Here is a 24,832-nt window from a genome sequence, read left to right on the forward strand (position 1 = left end):
TGAATCCTCCATCTTTACTAGTTTTCCCTGAGTTTCAGCTTGAAGAGTCACTGACCCTTCCCCAAAGCATTAAGCCTGGCTCTCCTACCGACCCATGTCCAGCGAATATCCTGAACCTATTAGCTCCCACCATAAACCCCACGGTAAACCAGCTCTTTAATGCTTCCCTCTCCTCAGGCAACATGCCGAAATTATGGAAGAATGCTAAGATTCTTCCACTGATAAAAAAGGCTAACGCCAAACTGATGGACCCTGCCAACTACCGGCTAATCTCCCTTCTTCCTGCCCTCTCTAAAGTATTAGAAAAGCATGTAAACAAGGCCCTCCAAAAACACATTGATGATGGGAAGCTCCTTCATGAGTCCCAAACCGGTGTTAGGGCTAACTACAGTACGGAGTCCGCTCTCCTGGATGTGACTGAATTTCTCAAGGGTAAGCTGGACCAGGAAGGCAAGGCTGTTCTGATAGTGCTCGATCTGTCGGTGGCCTTCGATACGGTCCCACATGAGAGGCTCCCGGAGAGACTTGCTAACATCGACCTGGGGGGGCGCCTTAACATGGATGTCATCCTTCTTGGCAAATAGATCTCAGGACATCTGGCTCCCACCTTTCTCATCCCCGGTTCCGGCCATGATTGTAGGTGTCCCTCAGGGCTCCATTCTCAGTCCTAGCCTTTTTTTAATATATATCTATCCCCCCTTGCATTTCTGGTAGAGGAACAGAGCGTCAAAATTGGTTCCTATGCTGATGACACTCAGCTGATTTTTACATGTGAAAAAGGAACCGACTTTGATGGTGCAATGATTAGGTCTTGCCTCACAAAGGTTTTTAACTGGCTTAAGATCAATCAGCTGAAGTGCAATCCTGACAAAACTGAAGTTATTTTCTTTAGTAATCCAGAAACTCCTGACTGGAGCTCTTGGTGGCCAAAAGATCTGCTTCCCCCGCCCGCGGAAAAGGAGAAAGTCAAAAACGTAGGAATTGTCATAGACCAGACACACTCCATGCGCTTTCCAACCCAAAATCTAACTGAAGCTTGCTTTGGCATACTGCGGATGCTAGAAAAATTCCTGCCACTGTTATCGCATGAGAGTAGAAAGATCGTGGTGCAGGCTCTGGTGACATCAAAGCTTGACTATGTCAACAGCTTGTACCTCTGTCTTCCCAAAGCCCTTATCCAGCACCTACAATTAGTACAAAACGCGACCAGAGCCATCCTGAGACCTAATCCTAGATCTAGTATGAACCCTATTCTTAAGTCTCTACACTGGCTCCGCATAAAAGAACGGATCAACTTCAAAGCGATGACCATCTTCTTTAAAGCTTTCCACAGCTTAGGAGCCGGCTACCTAAATAACCGCGTTAATCACTGCACAACATCTAGACCCCTAAGATCTTCCAATGCCTACCTGGCCATCGTGCCTAAAATATGCTGTGCCCGCACTGGAGGCAGATCCCTCTGCTTTCTAGGCGCAAAATTGTGGAATAGATTCTGAGTCTCTGAGACTAACCACAGACCTACTCTCTTTCGGGAAGAACTTAAAAACCTGGCTTTTTAATAACTGATGGGTCTTTTACGCATGTTTTCCTCCCGCTGTCATGTGCCAGGACACTCTAGTCTGAGTGGCCGCGCGCTTTATTAAATACATTATTTCATTTAATTTCATTAGGTCCCTGACAGTGCAAAGGAACACTCTTCCAAATTCTAAGGGCCTGATTCACAGAACTAACTTAAGACAAAATCCTAAACTTACTACTTTTGGTGTTCACAGAAATTAGGATTTTGTCTTAAGTTTGTCTTAAGTTTGAGACTCCCGTTGTGCTAACATTTTTGACATGTTTCTTCCCGGGATTGCCTCAATGATTTCGAGAACCCCAAATTTAAGCTGGGCTATGGTGTGTTTAGCATTTGCCCAATGTTGGGCAAGCGGAGAACTGATGGTCTTAGTTCGAATCCGACTCTTATGTTCGGTAATCCTAGTGCGAAGGGCACGTTCAGTCTTACCAACATAGCTTAAATCGCAAGGACATTTGATGATGTAAACTACATGATGGCTATTACAGTTCGCGTTGAAACGCAGATCAATTTTCTTCCCAGTCCGAGGATGGGGTAAACTTCTGCCTACCATTACATTATTACAGTGGGAACAATTCATGCATTTGGACATACCTTTATGTACCAAATTGGGTTTGATGTTAGTCTTATTCAAAATTTCTTTTACGTTCCGAGATCTCTTGTACGCGAACAGTGGAACATCAACAAATAAGCCTTGAAGGTCAGGCTCACATTTGAGTAGGTCCCATCTCTGCAATATACTTTTTTTCAACAAGTGAGAATCAGTGGAGTAAGTAGAGACAAAGACCTCTCTCTTTTTGTCAGTAGGCGGTATTTTCTTTTTTAGTAAGTCTTCACGATTAGAGGATATGGCCCTTCGAGCTGCCTGATCAACAATGTGTGAGGGGTATCCTCTGTCAAGGAACTTGTTTTTGGAGGCTTCAATCGCCTGCATGCCAACCTCCGGATCGGACGTGATGCGTTTGATCCTGAGAAACTGTGAGTAGGGTGCAGGTGGCGTTTTAGCGGCCATGGATGGAAACTTTGGAACAACAAAGCATTGTTACGGTCCGTGGATTTAGTGAAAACAGTTGTCTGGATGGAAGAACCAGATAAAGTTAATTGTACATCCAGAAATGCTATGCTAGAAGGTTCAATCAGATGTGTGAATTGGATACGAGGATTGATCTGGTTGAGTGACAGAATCTGAGTTTCGTCTCGGGATGTGACTCCATCCATGACCCTCTTGGTCATTATCTTGACACTTTCCTTCAACCTATAGTTCAGAGTTGTCCATCATATGTTCAAGACACAACTCATTTACTGACTATACTCCGAGACATTCATATCCCTGAGAGTGAACAACTTTGGTTATGCACAATAGATGTTGTGTCTTTGTACACATCCATTCCTCATATGGACGGTATAGATGCCATTGAATGGGCCCTACTGCGTCAGGATGACGTCAGAGCGAATAAAGTTTTTCTTGTTGAAATTTTGAATTTTTGTCTATTTCATAGCTATTTTCAGTGGAAGGGTCACTTTTTTCTACAACCCAATGGTACATCGATGGGTTTTTCTGGGGCCCCCAGCTTCGCGAACATTTTCATGTTCAAATTCGAAACAGAAAATATCCTAACTGACATCGCATTGACCTCAAATCTTATTGTATACCGCCGATACATCGACGATATACTTATCATTTGGAACGGGTCACGCAGTAGCCTCGAAACTCAGATTCTGTCACTCAACCAGATCAATCCTCGTATCCAATTCACACATCTGATTGAACCTTCTAGCATAGCATTTCTGGATGTACAATTAACTTTATCTGGTTCTTCCATCCGGACAACTGTTTTCACTAAATCCACGGACCGTAACAATGCTTTGTTGTTCCAAAGTTTCCATCCATGGCCGCTAAAACGCCACCTTCCCTACTCACAGTTTCTCAGGATCAAACGCATCACGTCCGATCCGGAGGTTGGCATGCAGGCGATTGAAGCCTCCAAAAACAAGTTCCTTGACAGAGGATACCCCTCACACATTGTTGATCAGGCAGCTCGAAGGGCCATATCCTCTAATCGTGAAGACTTACTAAAAAAGAAAATACCGCCTACTGACAAAAAAAGAGAGGTCTTTGTCTCTACTTACTCCACTGATTCTCACTTGTTGAAAAAAAGTATATTGCAGAGATGGGACCTACTCAAATGTGAGCCTGACCTTCAAGGCTTATTTGTTGATGTTCCACTGTTCGCGTACAAGAGATCTCGGAACCTAAAAGAAATTTTGAATAAGACTAACATCAAACCCAATTTGGTACATAAAGGTATGTCCAAATGCATGAATTGTTCCCACTGTAATAATGTAATGGTAGGCAGAAGTTTACCCCATCCTCGGACTGGGAAGAAAATTGATCTGCGTTTCAACGCGAACTGTAATAGCCATCATGTAGTTTACATCATCAAATGTCCTTGCGATTTAAGCTATGTTGGTAAGACTGAACGTGCCCTTCGCACTAGGATTACCGAACATAAGAGTCGGATTCGAACTAAGACCATCAGTTCTCCGCTTGCCCAACATTGGGCAAATGCTAAACACACCATAGCCCAGCTTAAATTTGGGGTTCTCGAAATCATTGAGGCAATCCCGGGAAGAAACATGTCAAAAATGTTAGCACAACGGGAGTCTCACTGGATATGGTTTTTGCAAACACTTTCCCCGTTGGGGCTGAATGATAAATTTGAATTATCATGTTTTTTATAGTACTTTAAGCATATTGTCATCATCATGCTTATTTAGTATCTTTCTGCCTGGTACTCTAATGCAAACTATGTATCTATTACTTTTTAGTCATTGTTAACTTGTTTACAAATTTCATTTCGTAATTTTCTTTTGTTCTGCCAATCATGAATATTGTCATACAATGTCATATATTGTCATTATATCTCGCAATGATATTGTTGTGCATTTAAAATGATGGTGTTTATCACTGGATCAATTTTAGCACGTTTATTTGCCATTTCTTCACTTTTTATGCCCATTTTAGCACGGTGCATCTTTCAATATGGCTGCAGCAGTTTGCTCACGTAGTCCTCTTTTCACTTTGCTGACTCTTACTTAGACGCGCATGTTTCACACAACGTCACACTCTTCCCTCCTGAGAGAGTCGACACTGTGGGTGAATAACTATTCGTTTCATGGCGATGGGTAAGCGAGAGACGGCTTTCGTTTAGCGTATTTCTGACCAATCAGTGTCTATGGTGTTAAAACCTATTGATTCACTTAGTTGATGGCGCGTTTCGCGCGTTTTTCGTATTTTGCAGTACATCGTCTGATCTTGGGCCACTGTCGTACTTAGCATCAATCTACGTGGTAAGATGCAAATATAACAAATGGTGATGGTTATTTTATATAAATACTGCGTTTCCGCTCACTCTATTTCATTTCATTTATCGTTCAGGTTCCCCCACTTCGTTATACGTCTGTTTGGTATTCACCCGAAATCGTGTTCATGACCGTTTCTTGGTACGATATTACATTTCAGACCTGTTGCAGTCTATTAAGCACGGTGTGGGGAGAGGGTTGTTTATCGAGCACAACTCGTGTTGTTCTTTCACTAGCACTCGTGGTGTGTGGAATCATTCTGTTTCACAGCTGATTTCCTATTTACTGAAACTTTATTGTTTTTTCTTTTCTCCATTTTCGTTTCACATTCCATCTTCCTCATTATTACATACTGTTGGCAAGTCGTGAGTCCTGTCCACATATGGGCCTGAATGTAAATTTCTATATGTATATATACGTTGTTATGACAAATACGTAGACTGTTGTCATTTATGTTTCACAGATACCCCTGACGAAGGGCTTTGCTTTATCAGCCCGAAATGCATTGGGAAACTCAAAAATTGAGACGTTTGTTTTGATCTTCTATCAAATGCAGTTTGTTGCTTCATCAATCATGAACTTTGATCTTCCTTGAAAGTAAAGAAGAATTGTGATACAATCAACATATGATTTCGTTTGGACTCTGTTTGATTCATTGATACATTTTTGGATTCACAAATTTGTAATTGGTTTCATGTGGTACATTTGATTTAATATTTCGGATATTTAAAAGATTTACACTGGATAGTGTTTTCTTGTAACTTTCTAAAAGTGGCATTTTAAGAATTGTGAATTAAAATCTGACTTTACCATTAAAGAGGATTTTAAATTACAATTCCTCAGACACCAACCATACTTTCCTACTTGCTCACAATCAAAAGTTATCACTTATTAAATGCAATAAAGTAACCCAACGTTATCTTGTGGGAGAGGTAGTCCTCATAGCAGTTAAAAAGGAATTTGTGAATTTTTCACTATCAGGACATGTAAAACTCAAAGGAACATGTCCAACTTTTTCATTGCAATGCACCCTAACTTATGGGATGGCTTCGGCCTACTTTAGGGTTGACTTATATCTAAAAAGAAGAGAGTTTAAGGCTATGCAAGGGAGTTGTTATGTAAGTCAAATGTGAATGTATATTTATAGAAAGTATTAAACCAACGGCATCAAAGATCTATAACCAGCAAGAGCATACAGGGGAGACCAACATGTAATTATAATTGTGAAAAAAGCCAAGTTTTTACATTCATGCGAAATGCAGATTATGATGTAATACTAGCAGTATGTCCCAGGTGAGTGTTCCATAGCCTAGCAGCAGCCACCGAGAATGCAAGCTCACCTTCCTAAAGCGGGGGACCAATACTTTTCTCTGACCAGCCACTCTTAACTGTTTACTGGAATGATGGCAGTTAAAGATGGTTCTTACATAATCAGAGCTCTGATGATTTAGGGCATTAAAGACCAAGCACAGGGATTTGAACGACAATCTCTTCCTCACTGGAAGCCAATGCAGAGCCCTCAGCCCCTCCCTCACTGATTGATGTTTGGGAACGCCCAAGACCAGTCGTGCTGCTGCATTCTGAAGAACCTGAAGTTTATTCAGTGAATACTGGTTGGCGTTCAAATACAGAGCATTACAATACTCAAGGCAAGATGTTATAAGCGCAATGACCACCAATACTCTTAGCTCCTCCGGGAGGAAGGGAAAGATCTTTTTCAAGCACTTGATGATCCAAAACAAGAGCTCACAATCCTCTTGACCTGGAGGTTGCATCAGCAGTTTATAACTGCCAATAGGCTGCAGTGGCAAATCTGAAATAAGTTTTAAGGGGCGACTTAAGTGGGTGGCATAATAAGTGCGGCAGGCTCACTAGCAGCATTCAATTTGCCAGTTCTGGGTAAATGGTACACCACTTTATTAGTAATATATAAGTAAATCACATATGCCTATCAGGTGTAAACCAATTTTACCATGTTTTAGGGAGTGAGCGCATGCACGTTAGCACTGGCTAGCATTGACAAGGTACAGAGAGTCCTATGGCCAACACATATAAATTCAGAAAAATAGGAAGAATGAAGGCAATAATTTGAAGGGAATACCACCCTAAAGCTGACAGGTCTAACAATCTAGAGACAGTCAATGAACTTTATGGTGGAACACTGTCCTAGGACGGATCCAGTGCTAATGGTCTCTCCAGGCCCTATTGCCTTTGTGTTGAGAACTCCCACGTGGGTGGGTAGTTCTCCCTACTTTCAGCTGTGGGAGCATGTTTAACCTGACATCCTTAGTGTAGTCTTCCCCCTAACATTTTGCCTCCACCCCATCTGTTTTCAGGATCCTATCCGACCTCCAAGTCTATCATGATAATTCATATGCTTTTTCTTTCATAAACAAAATGCCCCAGGACACAATTATCTTCAGAATCGGAGAGGTGGACTGATGGAGCTACACAACGCTGCTGGCATGACACTAGGCTCAATCATGAGTGGGCCGAAGTCCCTGCGAGACCGGGTTCTGCCCGGACTTAACCGGTTTTATCATGTGGCCCCTGGGGGGAGGGGGAAGCGGCAGCGAGAGAAGAAGCAGGGTGCCCATGGATTGTGGCTCACGGAGGCCCCCAGAGACCCGTGGACCAGTTTAGCAGCAGCCCCGCATTCCGTGTCCAAGGTCCATGCCACAAGGGTTTTGGGCCGAGTAGTGTGGCAGCGGAGCGCCAGCAAAGGGAGCAAGTGAGTGTGTTCCACCCTTAGAACCCAGGCTACTGTGCTCCCAGTGGCCCCCTGGGGCCCACGTTTAAGCCCTTTGCTCATGCCCTGAACCTCGAAGGGCTTCCTAGGGTGTTACACAGTGCCCTCAACCACCTGTCTGGTTCTCTGAAGCCTGTTTAGGCCCCTGGTGTATGGGGAGCCTTTGATTGTTTGTTTGCTGCAGCAGCCTTTTGTGCTGGGCACTGCAGCTGGGAACCTGGTCAGTTGTTTGGTGAGAGGGCGAAGCTATTGGAGGCCTTTGGAAACACGCCAACCCATGCTGCTACTTTGACTATTTCGTAGCCCTTGATTGTATGTACTCACCTCAGCCACCCAGCGAACTGGCAGCCCAGCCCGCTCTGTCTTTCGTGGCATACCCCTGCGCCTTGGGTCTAGCAACTTGCTGACAAACAGTGTGCCATGCAACCTGCCCCTGCCTGCCCTTCCCTCTGTTTCCTTTACGATGTTTAGGTACTGCTGCAGGAGCAACGGCAAGTAGTTGGAGTTGGCAGCGAGTGTCAACCTCAGAGTGGGCTACAGATTAGAGGACAGATGTCAGAGGCCGAAGAGTGGCACTAGGACAGGCAAACTTTCAGCAAGCCTTAGGTGAGCAAACAACCTGCTGCTGTGGCCAGTATGGCTACCGCTGCCAGAGGTTGCGGTTTGTGTGTGGCAGAAGCAGCCTTTTTAGGGTGTGGTGTGGTTTGCTGCCCCGCTACACCCTAGGCGCTACCATTGATATCTCCAGTCAGCTGCCTGTTGCAACTTTCCATTTGCCTTTTGTAATAACTCTGTAACAGCCCCGTGACGGCCTAGTGGTATCCACACCTGAGTGGCAGGCTCGGTGAAGCCTGCCCGAGTGGAAGGAGTGTTCACGTAGGGTGTGTTATTTATGATAGCGCATGAAATCTAATAAACCCCTAATTGGGAGAAACAGCAGATTGACAAAGCATAGAACCCTCCTGGGCTTCTAAAACTCCAGTACCATCTAGGTTTGCACTTTAACCTACTCAGAAAGTGTTTATAAGAGAGAGGCTGAGACCATAGGACCGTGAAGCCCCTAAGGAGAAGAATGACAGTGAAAAAGCTGAGATCTAGCCGCCTGCTTCAGGGAAGGGCTTGAAGGTCGTCCACCACCCCAGAGACTGTCAAAGGAGTCCCTGAAATGGGGTGAGGGAAAAGAGGACGTCTAGGGGGGGGAAGGAGAAGTATCCCCATGTGGCTCTTAGACACCCTTTTCCGAGGAGACCACACAAGGCCTTGAACTTGACATTGCCCTCTGCGGCTGCATCAAGGTCGCACTATCCCCCTTGGAGCCAGGCCCACCTGGCCGCACATTTCCATTTGACCATCCCACATGACTCCAAATTTGATTTCAGTTACTGCTGTGATGGCTTTTCCTTTTCCCAGAGAATGAGTATTTCTTTTAAACATCGTAGTAGAGGAGTCTTTATTCCGAAGTGGATTAGATTTAGTTTTTCGCCCAGGGGAATGCCCTGTTGCTTGAGGCCTGTGTTGTCCCCCAAGAAGACTGACCTCCTGCTTGAGGCCTGCCTTGCTGCTTCAACCCAGGACTACCAGAGTATCTCAAAGAGCTAGTTGACTGGCATCCTGTGTGAGCTACAGGGACATAACAAGTTCCAGAGACCTTGAACCCTGCACCTGGTCACTGCTGTACTGCATTTTATACCCCCACCTCCCCCACACCCAAGTAGTGCCCCTCTAGTCTTTAAAAGCGGTGTTAACCCTAAAAGTTGGGACAGGACTTAGAAATATTTTCACCAAAAGGTGGTAGAAGAATCAACTGAAGACCAGGACCTACCTACTAGTCGATCTGTTCAAGGCGCAGCACTGGTTTGCCTGCTATTGCTGTACCTCTAGCTAATTTTTTCTCTGCAGCAGCAGATCCTTTTCAATGGGACCTCCGAGCGACAGTATCTGGCTTCGTAGAGCCCTCTTTGGCAACAGCTTGCAACTTCATCCCACTGTAGTTTTTCAACTTCCACAAAGTTGTCTAGGTCCGAATCTAAAAATCTTCACCGGGCTCGACGGTGACAGGTTCACCATTGACGACAACATCCTTGGCCTTGAAATATGGTTGAGAGAATTTATTTTGTTTTGGTGTCATTTGTTACATTTTACACTATTTTTCTAAATTGGTTTGGGGTTTTTCTTGTGTTGTGTTTCTACTTTATTACAGTTTGTGTGCTGCTTGAATACTTTATACATTACCTCCAACTTAAGCCCAACTGCTTTTGTGCCAAGCTACCAGTGGGCAAAACACAGGTTAATTTAGTGACTTTTATCGTTCACTCTGACAAGGATTGTGGTCTTTGCTTGAGTATAGTTTTCACTCCCCTCAGCCAATAACCTAATTTCTTACAGACATGTTCCTGGAATTCTTAAATAACTCAGCTGATGTGTTGTTGTGTTTTGATTTAGATGCCCGTACATAGGTTTCCTGAATCGTCCTTATATAGGCACAATTCACATTGCCCTTATTTAGGCATAGAATCCCAGTCCTTATTTAGGCATTTGCCGTGCTATCCAAATACAGGCATGGTCACCTACATCCGTTTATCCAACGTCACAACGAGTTCTTAGAAACAAGACCCTTAAGCCGTTGGGACTTTCCCTGCTTGGATTATTGATTTCTCCGAGAACTCATCTATTATGCATGAACTACTATTCCGTAGGGGTTCATTCATGACGTCTTCCTCTGCCCAACTTTACGTCAATGCTAACATTCCTAGACACCTTCCAGGTATAAATATACCTTCACTTACCATGGCAAACCATGGCTCGGCAACACAGCTCGATACGGCTCGCCACTGCAAGTTCGGAAGGAATTTGAGTCCCCGCCTGACGCACTGACCAGACGCTGACATCCCTGCTCGCAGAAAATCCAGCTTCCAGCTTCCAGTGTTCTGACTCCCTTTGCGGGGTGTTAGAGTTTGAGATTCGGAAAGAGATTCCCACCTCTCTCATTCTACGGTATGGAGCTGGCTAGAACCTACAGGGACTCTTGGCATACCAAACTATAGCTTACCATACTATAGAAAACAGCACCTACTTCTTACCTTGTACCACACTTAGGTTAGGTACACTGGGGTAGAACTATTTCGAGCGTGTGTTATTTATGTATGTATATATGAATATATGTCATAGCTTAAAGACAATGCTATTGCAGTATTATTTCTTCTTACTGCTTACGCTGTGTGTATTATATCTTGCTTACTGTCTAATGATTGTAACAGCTCATATCTCTTACACGAGAAACAAGACTGTTCAATAAATCCTTTTATTGAAACGCCCGTCTACCTATTTCTGTGCAACTCTGGAGAAACTAAGCATGCACGATTGACTGAGTGAAAGTGTTATCTATTGTTTCCATAATTCTGAGACACGTTCCGATTCTAACGGAAACAAAGTTGTTATGTTTATGCGGTTCTCAGAAACTACTCCCTTCTTGTTTATTCGAGAAGTTTCTAGTGACCTCTGAGTTAGCTGGCACACAAAGTAATTACGTTTAATATACTCGATAGAGGCATACTGACCTTAGTCCTATGCAAAAACTATAGTGGATATTATTCCAATGAGCAGAGCCTATAAGGGTAAATAGGAACTACAGTAGTATGTTTTCACTACTTTCTCTTTGACCTTGAGATGGTCTGGTGGCTGACATTGAGATAGTTTCCTCTGTGCTGTACCACCCTGTAACCCTTAAGCACTTTAAAATAATAAAGTGCAATGGTATAAATGATTTCAGCTACTCCTTCATGCTGCCCCTCTCTATAGTATCTGATAAACCTGTACATGTAAAAGAAATTGTTTGAGATTTCATAAGTGCACTGGGTTTCGGTACATGCCTGTTGAAGATGACTTGCACACTTGGTATGGTAACTGCATTTTCCTGAGAAATCTTTCCACTCAACCAACACCTGTGCTCACCACTTGTCATTACTCCTCGAAGAGTGCCCTTTTCTTGCCCCATCAATGCAAGAAGGATCACCAGGATATGTGTCTTTCTGTGGTATTTTATCCACTATCAGCTTTAAGTTCAGACTGGAATTGTCGCAGTCCACTTCATCACTTTCATCAGCATTTTCAGTTGTATCCTTCATTTTAAAGGCATTCCGGGCAGGTCAACTATGACGCTGTTTTCTACTGAGCTAATTCCCCCCCCCCCCCCGCCCTATTTGCGACATTGATTGTCATTTCCAAGGTGTTCTGCGCAGGTCCAGTGGTGAAGCTTTTTTCAGCTGAGCGGCTCCTCTTCTTTGATTACTCCTCCTTTTCTGCGACATCTGCCTGTCTCTAGAATTCTACCATAGAGGGAGATCTCTCGCAGAAGTCCATCTAATTTGTTACTTAGTAATACAGTCAGCTTCCTGCCCAGTGCTCACGTTAAATTCAGTAAGGCTATGTTCTTGAGACTTCCTGGTACACTGGTACACTTACATTGCAGGGGTGTGTGTAGGCAAGGACCAACTGGAAGAACTTCGAAGAACTCTGCCACCCTGAGTCCTGGGTAGGGTCCAAAGTAAGTTCGATGTCAATGAGCCATGGAGCTTAGGTTTCATCTTTTGCAGCCTCCTCTTTGAGGTCCTTTTTTAAGCAAGTTATGTACAGCACCCTAACTTACAATATCAACACCAGTCACCTTACCACACGCGGTTATTGTGAAAAAGCAGGATTTGTTCAGTTTTCAAATTTGACTGCAAAATGTTTCTGGTTTCTGCTGAACCTTTATTATTTTTTCCCTCAGATAACTGTGAAAATCTGGAGAGAAGAGTGGACACCAAAGGTTTTTTTTCCCGCTTCAAGGACTGTGTTCCCGTTCACAAGCTCATTCCTTGAAGATGAGGAAGTGAGGGAGCTAAAGGAGTTGTTAATGTGGCCTGACCCACATGGAATCATAAGCTTAAAATCATCGACAAGTCCATTTACCTGTGAGTGCCACATTTTGCACCCAAAAGCCACCTATTTAGTTGGGGAGTACCTGGAGGTGGTCCTCACTACCCAAGACCACTGGAAGCGACCCAAGACTTATGGTGGGGACTTTTTCCGAGCTAAGCTCCATACGCCTGCTCTAAAGGCCGGAGTGACGGGCTTGGTAACTGACCACCAAAATGGAACATACACCATATCCTTTTTGCTGCCTTGGCCTGGGGATGTGAACATTTCCATCCGTCTTGTGCATTCCAGTGAGGTTGTCCAGATTCTGAAGAAAGCAAGGGACCTTCGGCCGGACAAAGTTTATTTTCAAGGACGATTCCAGAGGAATGGGAAAGAGGAGATAACTGAGTGCAACTTGGAAATCCCAGAAAGACCAGTGTGCGAATATGGGGACCAGAGGAATGGAGAGACGTGGGTCTGTGTACGACCCAAGAACCTTCCTTGTGACTCATTGGTGTACCACAGTGTAGGAGGCTATAGGAAGGTCACAAACAACACAGAAGACTCTCTAATGGCTGGGTAATATCTCTGTTTTTTTATCTTGACCTTATTTATAGTGTTAGTGTCTCTACTCAATATAGTATTTTTTTCTTGCTTTTCCTTCTGCTAAATCAGTACCACAATTTCCATGCTTTCAAAGTAATCCACCTTTCTTTGCTAAAGCTCTAGCCAAAGTAAAGTAAAGCAACTGATTCCAGGGCATCCGTTTGGTGGGAAAGAACAGAATGCACAGGTATTTCCTTCTTATGACAGAACTAGGGCTCAGAGACAGGCATACATATGGTGTTTAAAAGCTATAGAAGCTAGCACTGGGGGGTGATGTGACTAAAACTACTGACTTTGGAGCCTGGGCACCAAGGCTCGCGTCATTATGGGCAAATCACTATATCTCCCTGTGCCTGAAATTGTTAAAATGATTTCTGTAATCCCCTCGTTGTGTGCAATATCTTGTATTTTCTTCCAACACCCCACGTAATGTACACAAATCTCTTGCTTCATAGCTAGGTCTGCTAGATAACTGTCAGAAATAGAAACAAAAGGCACAGTAGCGCAGGGTGTGTTGAAGCGCTAGCATATTACAGAAAAAGAAAGAGATGAGTTCAAATAGACAGCAACAAAGAAACCCACGTGTATGGAACACTAAAAAATCCTAGTAAGAGACTGGCCAATCAAATGGAAAGTAAAGTGATATTTAAACTTAAAGCATATTCAGTGTGTCAGTGTCAATGGATAAATTTACCGCTAATAAATAAATTAGATTAACAGGGATTAACGTCTAAGTGAATTGCTGTTCTATGACCGCAGTGGCGTTTACACCAACAAACAGCTAGGTACAATATTGATAACAAAATTTTAAAAACATACACGGTGGGTGGTTAGGAAGGCCCCTCTGGTGCTTTATTTCCCCTGCAACTTGAGCGCCTCGGAAAGAGCTTCCCAAGCAGTCTGGGCCTGATTTAGAAATTGGCGAATGGGTTGCTTTGTCACAATGGGGACTGATATCCCGTTCGCTGAAATATAAATCCCATAATATCCTATGGGATTTAGATTTCAGCGGACGGGATATCCGTCCCCGTTGTGACGGAGTAACCCGTCCGTCGATATCTAAATAAGGCCCTGAGTGTTTTTTCTCTTTCTAATCACAATCAGCGCGAATTCAATACTTCCGAAAGTAAAACAGGCTCACTTTACTTTCACTGAATCAGTGCTCTTGGGCATATCTCAACTCCTGGAGCACTGATTCTCTTGGGAGAGGTATTGTTGGAAAGGGGAGATTCTCTTGCAGATTTAAAAACTTTCCATCACAGAAATGTGAGGAAAATGTGTTTTTTAGTCACAGTTTGAGGTTACACAGCGATTCTGGGTGAAAAAACTCAGTGATCGCCATAACGTAACATGTGTATTTATTAAGCACACGTTCACCTATAGGTATCTTGGCACCGAATAACAGATGTTTATTGTTACCTTACTCAATGGTACTCGTTTTATCAACCTCAGATGGATGAAAGGCTGAGGGGACCCTTCGGGATTTGTACCTGTGACCATGAGGTCAAGCACAGGCCCCTGCAGTGGACGCATAAGTCCACTGAGCCACCAGACCCGTCCATGCAAGTTAGCCCACCCTGGATTCCCTCAGGTGTCTAGTTTTCACAAATGTGCAAGTTCCCTGGGTGCTGGCTGAGCTAGGGTCCAACATCCACAGCAAAAAAAGAGTTGGTTTTACAGCAAAAAAGAGTTGGCTTTCTGTGGACAAATGTGATGTGTCCATGTAGTGTTTTGGGCCCTTTCCCCCTGCAGGCACTCTACCTTCCCAGAGAAGTGAGGTGCCAATTTTATCAGGAGACTTAGGGGAATGCTAGGTGGAAGTAAGTTTATGGTTTCCTGCGGATTCCAGAACTTTCCATCACAGAAATATTTGGAAAATATGTATTTTTTCAGTCAAAGTTTGAGGTTTGCACGGAATTCTAGGTAAAAACAAACCTAGGACCAGCCATGTAAATTACCTCACTCTGGATTCCCCCAGGTGTCTGTTTTTCAAAAATATGAAAATTTGCTAGGTTTCCTTAGGAGCCAGCTGAGCTAGGGTCCAAAATCCCCAGCCATCTACCTTGTGAAAACATAAGGGTCAGTTTTCAATGCCAAAAAATGTGATGTAGCCATGCGTTTCTATGGGCATTAGGGCTACCCACACAAGTGAAGTGCCATTTTTATCAGGAGACGTTAGGGAATGCTGGCTGGAGGGAAGTTTATGGTTCCCTGCAAGTTTGAGGTTCGCAAGGGATTCTGGGTAAAACAAATAAATTCAAGTCATCTGACTCTGGATTCCCTTAGATGTCTAGTTTTCAAAAATATGCAAGTTAGCTAGAATTCCCTATGCTGAGATAGGGTCCAAATCCACAGCTAACCACCTTGCAAAAAAAGGTCAGTTTTGAGTTGAAAAATGTGATGTATTCATGTTGTGCTTTGGGCCATTTCCTGTCCAGGCATTTGGTCTAATCACACAAGAGAGGTACCAATTGTATTGGGAGTATTAGGGAATGCTGAGTAGAAGGATGTTTTTCACTCCCCGCAGATTCAAGAACTTTCCATCACAGAAATGTGAAGAAAATGTGTTTTTTAGTCAAAATTTTAAGTTTTCAATGGATTCTGGGTGAAAAAACCTAGTGAGAGCCATGCAAATCACCCCACCCAGGATTTCGTCAGGTGTCTAGTTTTCACAAAGTGCATGTTTGTTAGCTTTCCATAAATGCTGGCTGCTAGGGCCCAAAATTCACAGCTATGCGCCTTGCAAAAAAAGGCCTGTTTTCTGTGGAAAATGTGATGTGTTTATGTTGCATTTAGGCCCCTGCTGGCACTAGACCTACCCACAACAATAAGGTACTACTTTTTATCAGTAGACTTGGGGGAATGCTAGGTGGAAGCAGGTTTGCGGCTCCCCGCAGAGTCCAGAACTTTCCATCACAGAAATGTGAGGACATTTGTTTTATAGTCAAAGTTTGAGGTTGGAAGGGATTCTGGGTATAAAAAACTGATGAGAACCATGCATGTAACCCCACTCTGAATTCCCCTTGGTGTCTAGATTTAAAAAATGTACACATTTGCTAGGTTTCCCTAGGTGCCGGATGAGCTAGCGCCCAAAATCCAAAGCTACCCACATTCGGAAAAAGGTCAGTTTTCAAGGGGAAACTGTGATGTATCCATGCTGCGTTTTGGCCCATTACCTTTCAAGGGCACTGTGCTTACCCACACAAGTGAAGTACTGTTTTTATCGAGAGACATGTTGGAACATAGAACAGTAGAACATTTGTTATTACCAATTGGAATGTGCTGCATTTGTGTTTTCCAAATATAAGCCAGCGTGTAAGAAAGAAATCGAGTGGCAGTTGGTGACATTAAAAAACAGTGAGGCACTACATACATTAAAGCAAACAAACATGTATACAAATATAAAATTACATTACAATAAAAATTACAAGAAGGAAAAACTGAAAGTTTCACTTAGCTTATCCTGCAGCGCGTCCTCGATGCCCTCCAGTCCCTGGCTTCAGACTCCTCCAAGTGCGCAGTGACGTCAACTAGCCAACTACCTTATCCAATCCAGACATTGCTTTCATACTGTTAACAATGTTAAACAGCATGAGTGAAGCGTCTGGATTGGCTGGAGCAGGTTGTCTCAGTTCTCCCAAAGACACTGAAGGACTGTGCCTGCTCTCCAACCCAGCTGTCTAAGACAATCAGCAGCAATGATGCAACGGCCTGTCCCACACTCCGTTCAGCAGAGAGTGAAATATAAAATGTTAATAAAATCATGTATTACCATTTTAATTTTCCACTCATGCTAAAGCAGTGTGGTGGGGCGACGCTCCTATATTGGAACCGCTGCTGTCTAAATCATGTGCTAATATGGGTATCCACAAATTCAGAGGTGTACAATTAACAACAGCTCCTAAACTCGATATCGTGTGCCCATTTCAGAAATCCAAAGGTTTCCTCAAAACCCATTTTTTACATATTGCACCATAGGAATTGGTCTATACTTGGTACACAATAAAAAACCATTGTATGATGCAGTTCAGTTGTTGGTTCTGGGTTTCTTGGGTTCTTGGAGAACCTACACACCCTATGCATCCCTGCAAACCAGAAGTATCTAGGAGACGTAGTGATATATTGCTCCTGTAAATCGGCCACTGTGGCAAAAAGTTACGGATGAGAACGACGTTGTTACAGAGGAAAATGTTTCCTACTCATGCCCAGCAGTTAAGGGGATTAATCATAGAAATGTGTACCTGGTCATTTGTTAGCATTAGAAACAGACTGGCGTTTTCTCTGCCCTCTTTCTATATGGAAAGGTTACTAAAGAGGGATTTCCACCTAACACTTTTTGGGCACTGAATGGCCCGCTATAAAAAATTTACTGAATTATTTCCTTTTTTCCAGCATAACGTCTGTAATTTTTTATTTTATTTTAACAGCTGAAAGTTAACTCTTGCATCCAAAACCACGTAATTTTGATGGAAACTATCTGTAGGCCAAAAAACCCTATACTCTTTGCTTACAAAACACAATAGCTCACCAATAAGGCAAATTCCAAGAGAGAAGCTGTATTTTGGTTGTGGCTCAAAAAAGGCTTCCATGACCTGACTAAGCACGGCAGCAGTCTATTATATCAGTGATGGCCTCCATGAATATTTCAAATGGAAAAGAGGCACTTCACAATGGAAAGAGGAACATGTACTGTTACTTTATGTGGAGCAATGGGTGCTTCACATAAATGTACACAGTAAGATATACACATATCGGTCTCTGACTACAAGCCGAGACTTGAAGGCTAGTATAGAAAAGTGTTGGAAATGCAGGAGAAATAAATACTGTCATGCAAGTGATTTGAGTTCTTTTAATTTCCATGAGGTCAGCTATATGTATATAATTTTCAAAGATAACCTCTTCCTGTCCTAGGGCTTTACAGAATACATATATGTGTGTGTGTGCATGTGTGTGTATGTGTGTGTGTGTGTGTGTATATATATGCAAGCAAAACAGCCATTGTGACGTGTTTCGGCCATGAAACCGGCCTTTTTCACACTTACAACGCCATTATGGACCCTCCTTTATGTAATATTGAGTGTTGTATATAGCCCGTGCATGCGCATTCGTGAGGAAGAAGCTATCCACTAAGCAGCAAGATGGAGCCCCGGGACGCGGCAGCTCAGGTAAGTAATTTTCTTTATGTAATGTTTATAAGTAATTGTAAAATGAGGGCGGGAGGGAGGCGGGCGGCGGGCAACTCTGCTCCACCGCGGGGTGTGCGTAGTCTGCCCCTGCTACGCCTACTTTGCGAAGCGCGAAGTGGGCAGTACTACGCACACTCCGCGGGCGGAGCGGAGCACTGCGCCCACCTTACTCTACAGAGCTCAGTATTACCGCTCATTTTAAAAACCACCCTAAATTTCACACAAGAGGAAGTGGCTGTAGTGGCCATGCTAAACTCTGGGGTCACAGGTAATTTCATGGATACTACCTATTGCTCGAAATGAGGGATCGCTACCATAAAGAAAAAGAGACCCGAAACAGTCATGGCTCTAACATGGGTGGGTGATTGGACTTACAGTCCACTCACCCAACAGACCCAACTATTGTGGCCATAAATGTCAAAATCATGAGGCAGAACTAAGTTTTGAATTAATTGATGCACCACAGTTTGGAATAATATTAGGAATGCCATGGTTAGCAGTTCATAATGCCAGCATAGACTGGGCTAAAAGGAACGTGACTTTTTCCTCAAATTGGTGTCACCAATCTTGTCAAAAACTGGTACCTTTGACAAGACAGCTAGGTTTCCAGTGATCATACATTTAATCTCAACAGCTGACCAGCAAGAAATAACTTGCCTATGGAATACGAAGACTTTCATGGCGTCTTCAGCGAACATCTGGCAGAGAGTTTATCTCCTCATTGGACACATGATCTCCAAAAATACCATGTAGTCGGATTTGTGCTATCACAAAGCAAGAGAACATATACCTACTGAGTTACTTAGATAAGTTTCTCCAGAATAGATTCTTTCAACCATCAAAATCTCAGGCAGTCTAGCCCTTATTCTTTGTTCATTAAAGCAGTGGGGAGCTTTGGCCCTGCGTGGATTACAGAGCTCTTAATAACACCACTGTAAAGAACCGGTACCCCCTTCCACTCATTCCAGTACTGCTGGATCAAGTTCAACATGTTAACTTCTGTACTAAACGTGATCTATGTTGGCCATACCATTTGGTCCACTTTAGACCTGGAGATAAATGGAAGACTGCTTTTTGGGCATGTTACAGGCTGTTTAAGTACTGTTTGATGATGTTTGGACTATGTAATGCTCCTGCTGCATTTCAATTTTGCCCAACTATGTATTATGCAAATGTTTCAATAAGTTTGTTATTTCATTTGTCAACAACATTCTTATCTATTCACAGTCCCACAATGAGCACATCATCCATGTGAAAACAACCCTGACAGCTTTAAGACAAAATAGCTTTTATTGTAAGCTCACAAATGTTTGGTTCACACCACCAAGGTGGAATTCTTAGGATTAATTGTATCTCCTCAAAGTATCTTCATGGCTGAATTTAAGATTAAGAGCATTACTGATTGGCCTTAAACTCAAAATTTTAAAGATTGTCCAATGCTTTTTGAGGTTTGTGAATTTGTATAGGAGGTTTATTGATCATTATAATTCTAAAGTCCCCTCTATTACTAAACTGCTTAAAAAGAGGGTATCATTTGCTTGGATTCAAGAGCAACACCAGGCGTTTCAGGACTTGAAAAAGGCCTTCACTAGTGCCCGAAATCTATATCATCCAGACTTGTCTAAACCATTTATAGTTGAGTCATTTGCCTCTGATAGAGCAACTGGAGCAATTCTTTCCCAGCAGGATTCTGAAAATGGCAAGTTACGGAATGTTGCTTAACTGTCCACAAATGTGTTACCAGCTGAAACAAACTACACCATAGCTGTAAAAGAATTGCTGGCAATTGAAAAGCTTCCAAGGAAAGGAGACATTATTTGTATGGGGCTAAATGTCCTGTTAGTTTTTACCTACTGCCATTACCTCCAGTTTCGCAGGTGTGCCTGAGCCCTGTCAACCATACAACTAAGGTGGACCTTGTTCTTTGCAAAATTCTACGTCATTATCACCTTTTGCCCCCTAGTGATAACTAAAAAGTGGATGCCTTTTCCTATTGATACCTTGAGACAGAAACTATCAATCTATCAATCAACCACCACCCATGATTGCAACATATTATTGGAGTAGCGAACACAAAGATTATCCACAACAAGTACATCCCTATAATAAAACATTTAATCTAAAAATCTCAGGATTCAACTTTTGAGATCTACTATCAGCAACACTTCCAGAAAAATAAGCTTAATATACCAGTTAAGACCTTAAAAGCAGAGATCCTTCACTGGTGTCATGACCATCCATTAGCTGAGCACCCAGGTCATACCAGAAACCCGGAATTAGTAAACTGCAATTTTTGGTTGCCGTACTGAAGACAAGATGTTTTCACCTTTGTTTAGCAATGTGACATCTGTAGTCAAGCCAAATCAGACTGCTCAAAAAAGAAATTGCCGCTTTCAACAAATTTCCATGTAGCAACAGATGGCCAAATTGAGCGGGTTAACCAAGAGTTGAAGAAACCTTTGTTGCTTCACCGTCAGGTCTAATTCCTTATGGGTAGAGTTGTTGTGTGAAGCGGAGTTCACTTACAACAGCTTGCATCATGCAGCCCTTCGCATGTCACCATTCTACTCAAACTAAGGATATCACCCTAGGTATCTATCTTTATTACAACCTTTTTGTCAAAGTTCCATTCCCTGTCTCACCCTACACCTCAAACACATGGCCCAGCTAGCACAGACAATGTGTTGCAATGTCATGAAGACCAGTACTCAGTACAAACAGGTCGCTGACTGTCCTCAACAGCCTGGTCCTTCTTACTCGCTTGGAGACAAAGTGTGTCACTCTATAAAAAAAACGTAACCTTCAAACAACGCCATCGTTTCCACTCACGTTTTATTAGGCCATTTGAAGTACGCTCTCAGATTAATCCAGTAACCTTTAATGTTAAACTTCCTCGGTCTATGAAGATTCAGCCTGTTTTTCATACTTCCTTGCTAAAACCAGTTGTGGCCAAATCTCACTCCTGACTACCCCCTTTGTTAGTACTAACTTCTAAGGTAGTGCTATCAAGGACATGAAATGTGCAATGGTCAACAGTGTTATCTTGTTGCCTGGAAAGAGTATTGTCCTGAGTAAGATTCGTGGGAGCCCGCAACTGCCATTCATGCTCCCCTCCTGTTACGTTGCTTCCATGATCACCACCACCAGTGAGAGTCTCTGTTTCTCTTTTATTGATGGACTTTTGGGTGTAAGTGATGACACAGACTCTGTGCCGCAAATATTAACCCGATCACTGCTTCTGTCGGCCAACGACCGTCGCGAGCACTACCTCCGTACTGCTGCGCACGTCCGTTGGCCAACGCAGCCCCGCCCACTCTTTAAAGGCGCCGCACCGCGGCGGATTTTCGGCCGCGGTAAATGGGTTAAAATAAGTATTAAAAGTCTATGTTATCAGCATGTTTGTACCAATAATGTTCCAATGCTTAAACAACAAGATTTGTTGTATTACTGTAATGTCTTTCTTCTTATCGTTTTGTGTGCTTTAACACTCATGCCAATAAGGGGCTTTACTATGTGAAACATTTGCTTGTGCTGACTCTGACTCATATCTTCTTTCCCTTTGGCAGCAGGTGTCAGTTCTGGAACATAATCAAATGACCTGATGACTCATTTATTTGTGCGGACTCTGTTGACTTCATTGTTGTTACCCTTTAGCAGTAGGTGTCTGTCTGGAACATGCTTACATGACCTGCTGACCCTGATGACTCATCTGTTTTTGCTGGCTGACTCTGATGACTTTATTGTTGTTTCCCTTTGGCAGCAGGTGCAATTCTGGAACATGCTTGAAGGCACCGCCTTCTGAGATGACATCCTCTATTTAAAGAGGTTGTGTCCTTTCAGCTGAGCTTGCAAATCATATTTGGTATTGAAAGGAGGTGCCACATCGAGGAGCCAAACACCCAAGAGGTTCTCTAGATTCCAGAGTGCTGTTTAGGTCTTCCTACAGATCAAGGCCGCTTGGGTTTACTGACACCCCGCTCTCTAACTGTGTGCTTTCAGGCCTCGTTCATCTTCTTCAGAAGTTTGGATAAGGTACCGCATTCTGGTGCCCAGGCAGAATTTTATTGGGCAAACTGGGAAAAAAACAGCACTCCGGTAAGGTGGAAAGTTGGGGTGGGGGGCACGTTTAGGTCTGCACTAGTGGTTGGTGAAGGAAGAGCAAACAACCAAAGCATGAGAGATACATTCTGAACTAAATCCTAGTTCCCCCTCAGTGGAGATTTATCTTCGGATATTTAGGCTTGTTGTGGGAACTTGCAATGGACCTCGAAAATAACTGTTACAGCTTTTGATTCAGGAATATCGAGAACGTTGTGTTATTTAACATAAAGAACTGTGATTCTGGACTTTGCTCTTTTAGTGGAAAGACGCTTACTATTCTTGTTTGCCTGCGATTTTATGTTCCATGAAAGTATATAGGTCGGGTATCGACCGGATAGGACAAATTCCCTGTTTGTACAACTGTGTTTGGGTGAGAGTAGGGGCGGGCATTGATGGCCTCATTGTTCACATTCTGTGGGGTGTTAATCACTGTTCATTGCCCTTTCCCATATTATGCGTTCTCCTCTTCAGCTTGGAGTGGAGGGGTCCTAATGTCAAGGTGATCAGTTAATACTTTCACGGAGGGCATTAACCAGTTAGCGCTTTGAGCTGGCACTTGAATATAGCGGCTTTGAGAGAAAAATAGGTTTATTTTTGGCTGTATAAGAGTTCATATTATGGTATATGGGACTTCTTTCCATTAACATGAAACTGACTTCCTCAAGTTAAGAGCAGTTTGCAGACACATAGTGGATTATCGGTGAGTAGTGCAGTTATAAGAGAGGTGGGCGGTGTTTGGAGCCTTTTTCTGTGCTGATCCTAGTAGGAAACGGCTGGGGTTCACTAGGTGCTTTTCCTGGCTGGCAGTAGGCACTGGAAGCAGATGCCGGATAGTGACTGTTTGACAGATGAATTGGAAAACGTGAGCTCTAATCCCGGCATGGGGCCCCGCACACTGTGTGATACTGGACACATTGTTTAACCTCTTTGCCGAGGAACAGCAGCTCTTCTAGCGCGCCCATGCTGATTAGACACATAGTGGATTATCGGTGAGTAGTGCAGGTATAAGAGAGGTGGGCGTTGTTTGGACCCTTTTTCTGTGCTGAGCCTAATGAGAAACTGCTGGGGTTCACTAGGCGCTTTTCCTGCCTGGCTGTAGGCATTGGAAGCAGATGCCGGATAGAAACTGTTTGACAGATGAATTGGGAAACTTGAGCTCTAATCCCGGCATGGTGCCCCGCACACTGTGTGATACATCAGGTCAGTAGACTATAGCGACTGTCACCTTTTCAAAGATAAGTAAAATGTGCGCATATTCAAATCACGGGCGGAATCAGGCTTCCAGGCTCAAAAACAAAGGTGTACCACTGAGATTGTTAATAATATTGTCCCTTCAGAAAATTGCCAAATACTATTTGGTTATCGCTGATGGGTACATAAATTCATCTGCATGGTGATAAACAGTTGTCACTGCTCCCAGTTACAGCAAGGATCCGGTTCAACTCACGAGCTTCCCACTCAAAGTATTCCACCTGAGTGGCCCAGCTTCCAGGCATTTAACCGAGCAGCTCTGAAACTCTCACATCCCCTACCATGCAGTTTTTGTCTCTATTGCTCCCCTTGGAAATGCGCTGCCTTGAAGTGTCCCACTATTATTTAAGCTACAGCCGGTTTTTGGGTGACTCTTTTTCAATCGGCTTCGATGAACATCATCTTCTTGCCTAGATTTCTTTCAACAATGGTCACATGACTACACACCGCACAGTTCATAACCCAATTTGTTCAAGACAAAACAAAAATCAACGCACCAAATTACAAGTGTGTAAGTTACCAATGTTGTACGATTTTTAACATCGGACAACAAATGGGGACCCTTGGCCGGCGCATATTAATTTATTTTACGGACACCATTTAAGACCTTTAACAGGAGACTAATCCAGCTATCTCATGCATGAAACCAGGAAGAAAGACAAGCAGGCCTGAGCGCTGCATCTCCAGCAAAGAACATCGCAGTGCATGGGAAATTGGCGACTTCTCTTGTTTTGCATGTCTCTCTTCAAAGCCCGAGAGCACTCCAAACAAAGTTTAAATCAAGCGCACGGACAAGGAGAGGAGGAGGCAGCAGGGAGAGGGGAGAGAGGAGGGGGCCTGTGCCTGTTTCCCTTGCAGGAGCGAGCAGGAAACATTTGTTTGTGATTATTAACAGATGGTTCCTGCTCGCTCCCGCAAGGGAATCGCCAAACGTGCACGTGTTGCCATTGAAAGCAATGCAATGCATGCACGTTTTTGGGTCAAAAACCGAACCGATTACAAGAGGTCCCCCCTAAGCAGCGTATGCGTGCTGCATAGGCGAGACCTAATGAATGTGACCTCCTGTAATGCAACTGGTGCTATATAAAGAACTCTGATACC

The 24,832-nt window shown here is 43.4% G+C and overlaps 1 protein-coding gene across 1 annotated transcript in view; it reads left to right on the forward strand.

Moving 5' to 3' along the window:
* Positions 1 to 24,832, forward strand: part of LOC146782623 (NXPE family member 3-like) — a 232,598-nt gene that overhangs the window by 120,717 nt on the left and 87,049 nt on the right. Inside the window, exon 2 of the mRNA XM_085640078.1 lies at positions 12,457 to 13,166. Coding sequence (XP_085496204.1) covers positions 12,457 to 13,166 — 710 coding nt within the window. The remainder of the gene's footprint in view (positions 1 to 12,456; positions 13,167 to 24,832) is intronic.

The sequence above is a fragment of the Triturus cristatus genome, chromosome 12 (assembly GCF_964204655.1).
Source record: "Triturus cristatus chromosome 12, aTriCri1.1, whole genome shotgun sequence".
Classification (NCBI taxonomy): domain Eukaryota; kingdom Metazoa; phylum Chordata; class Amphibia; order Caudata; family Salamandridae; genus Triturus; species Triturus cristatus.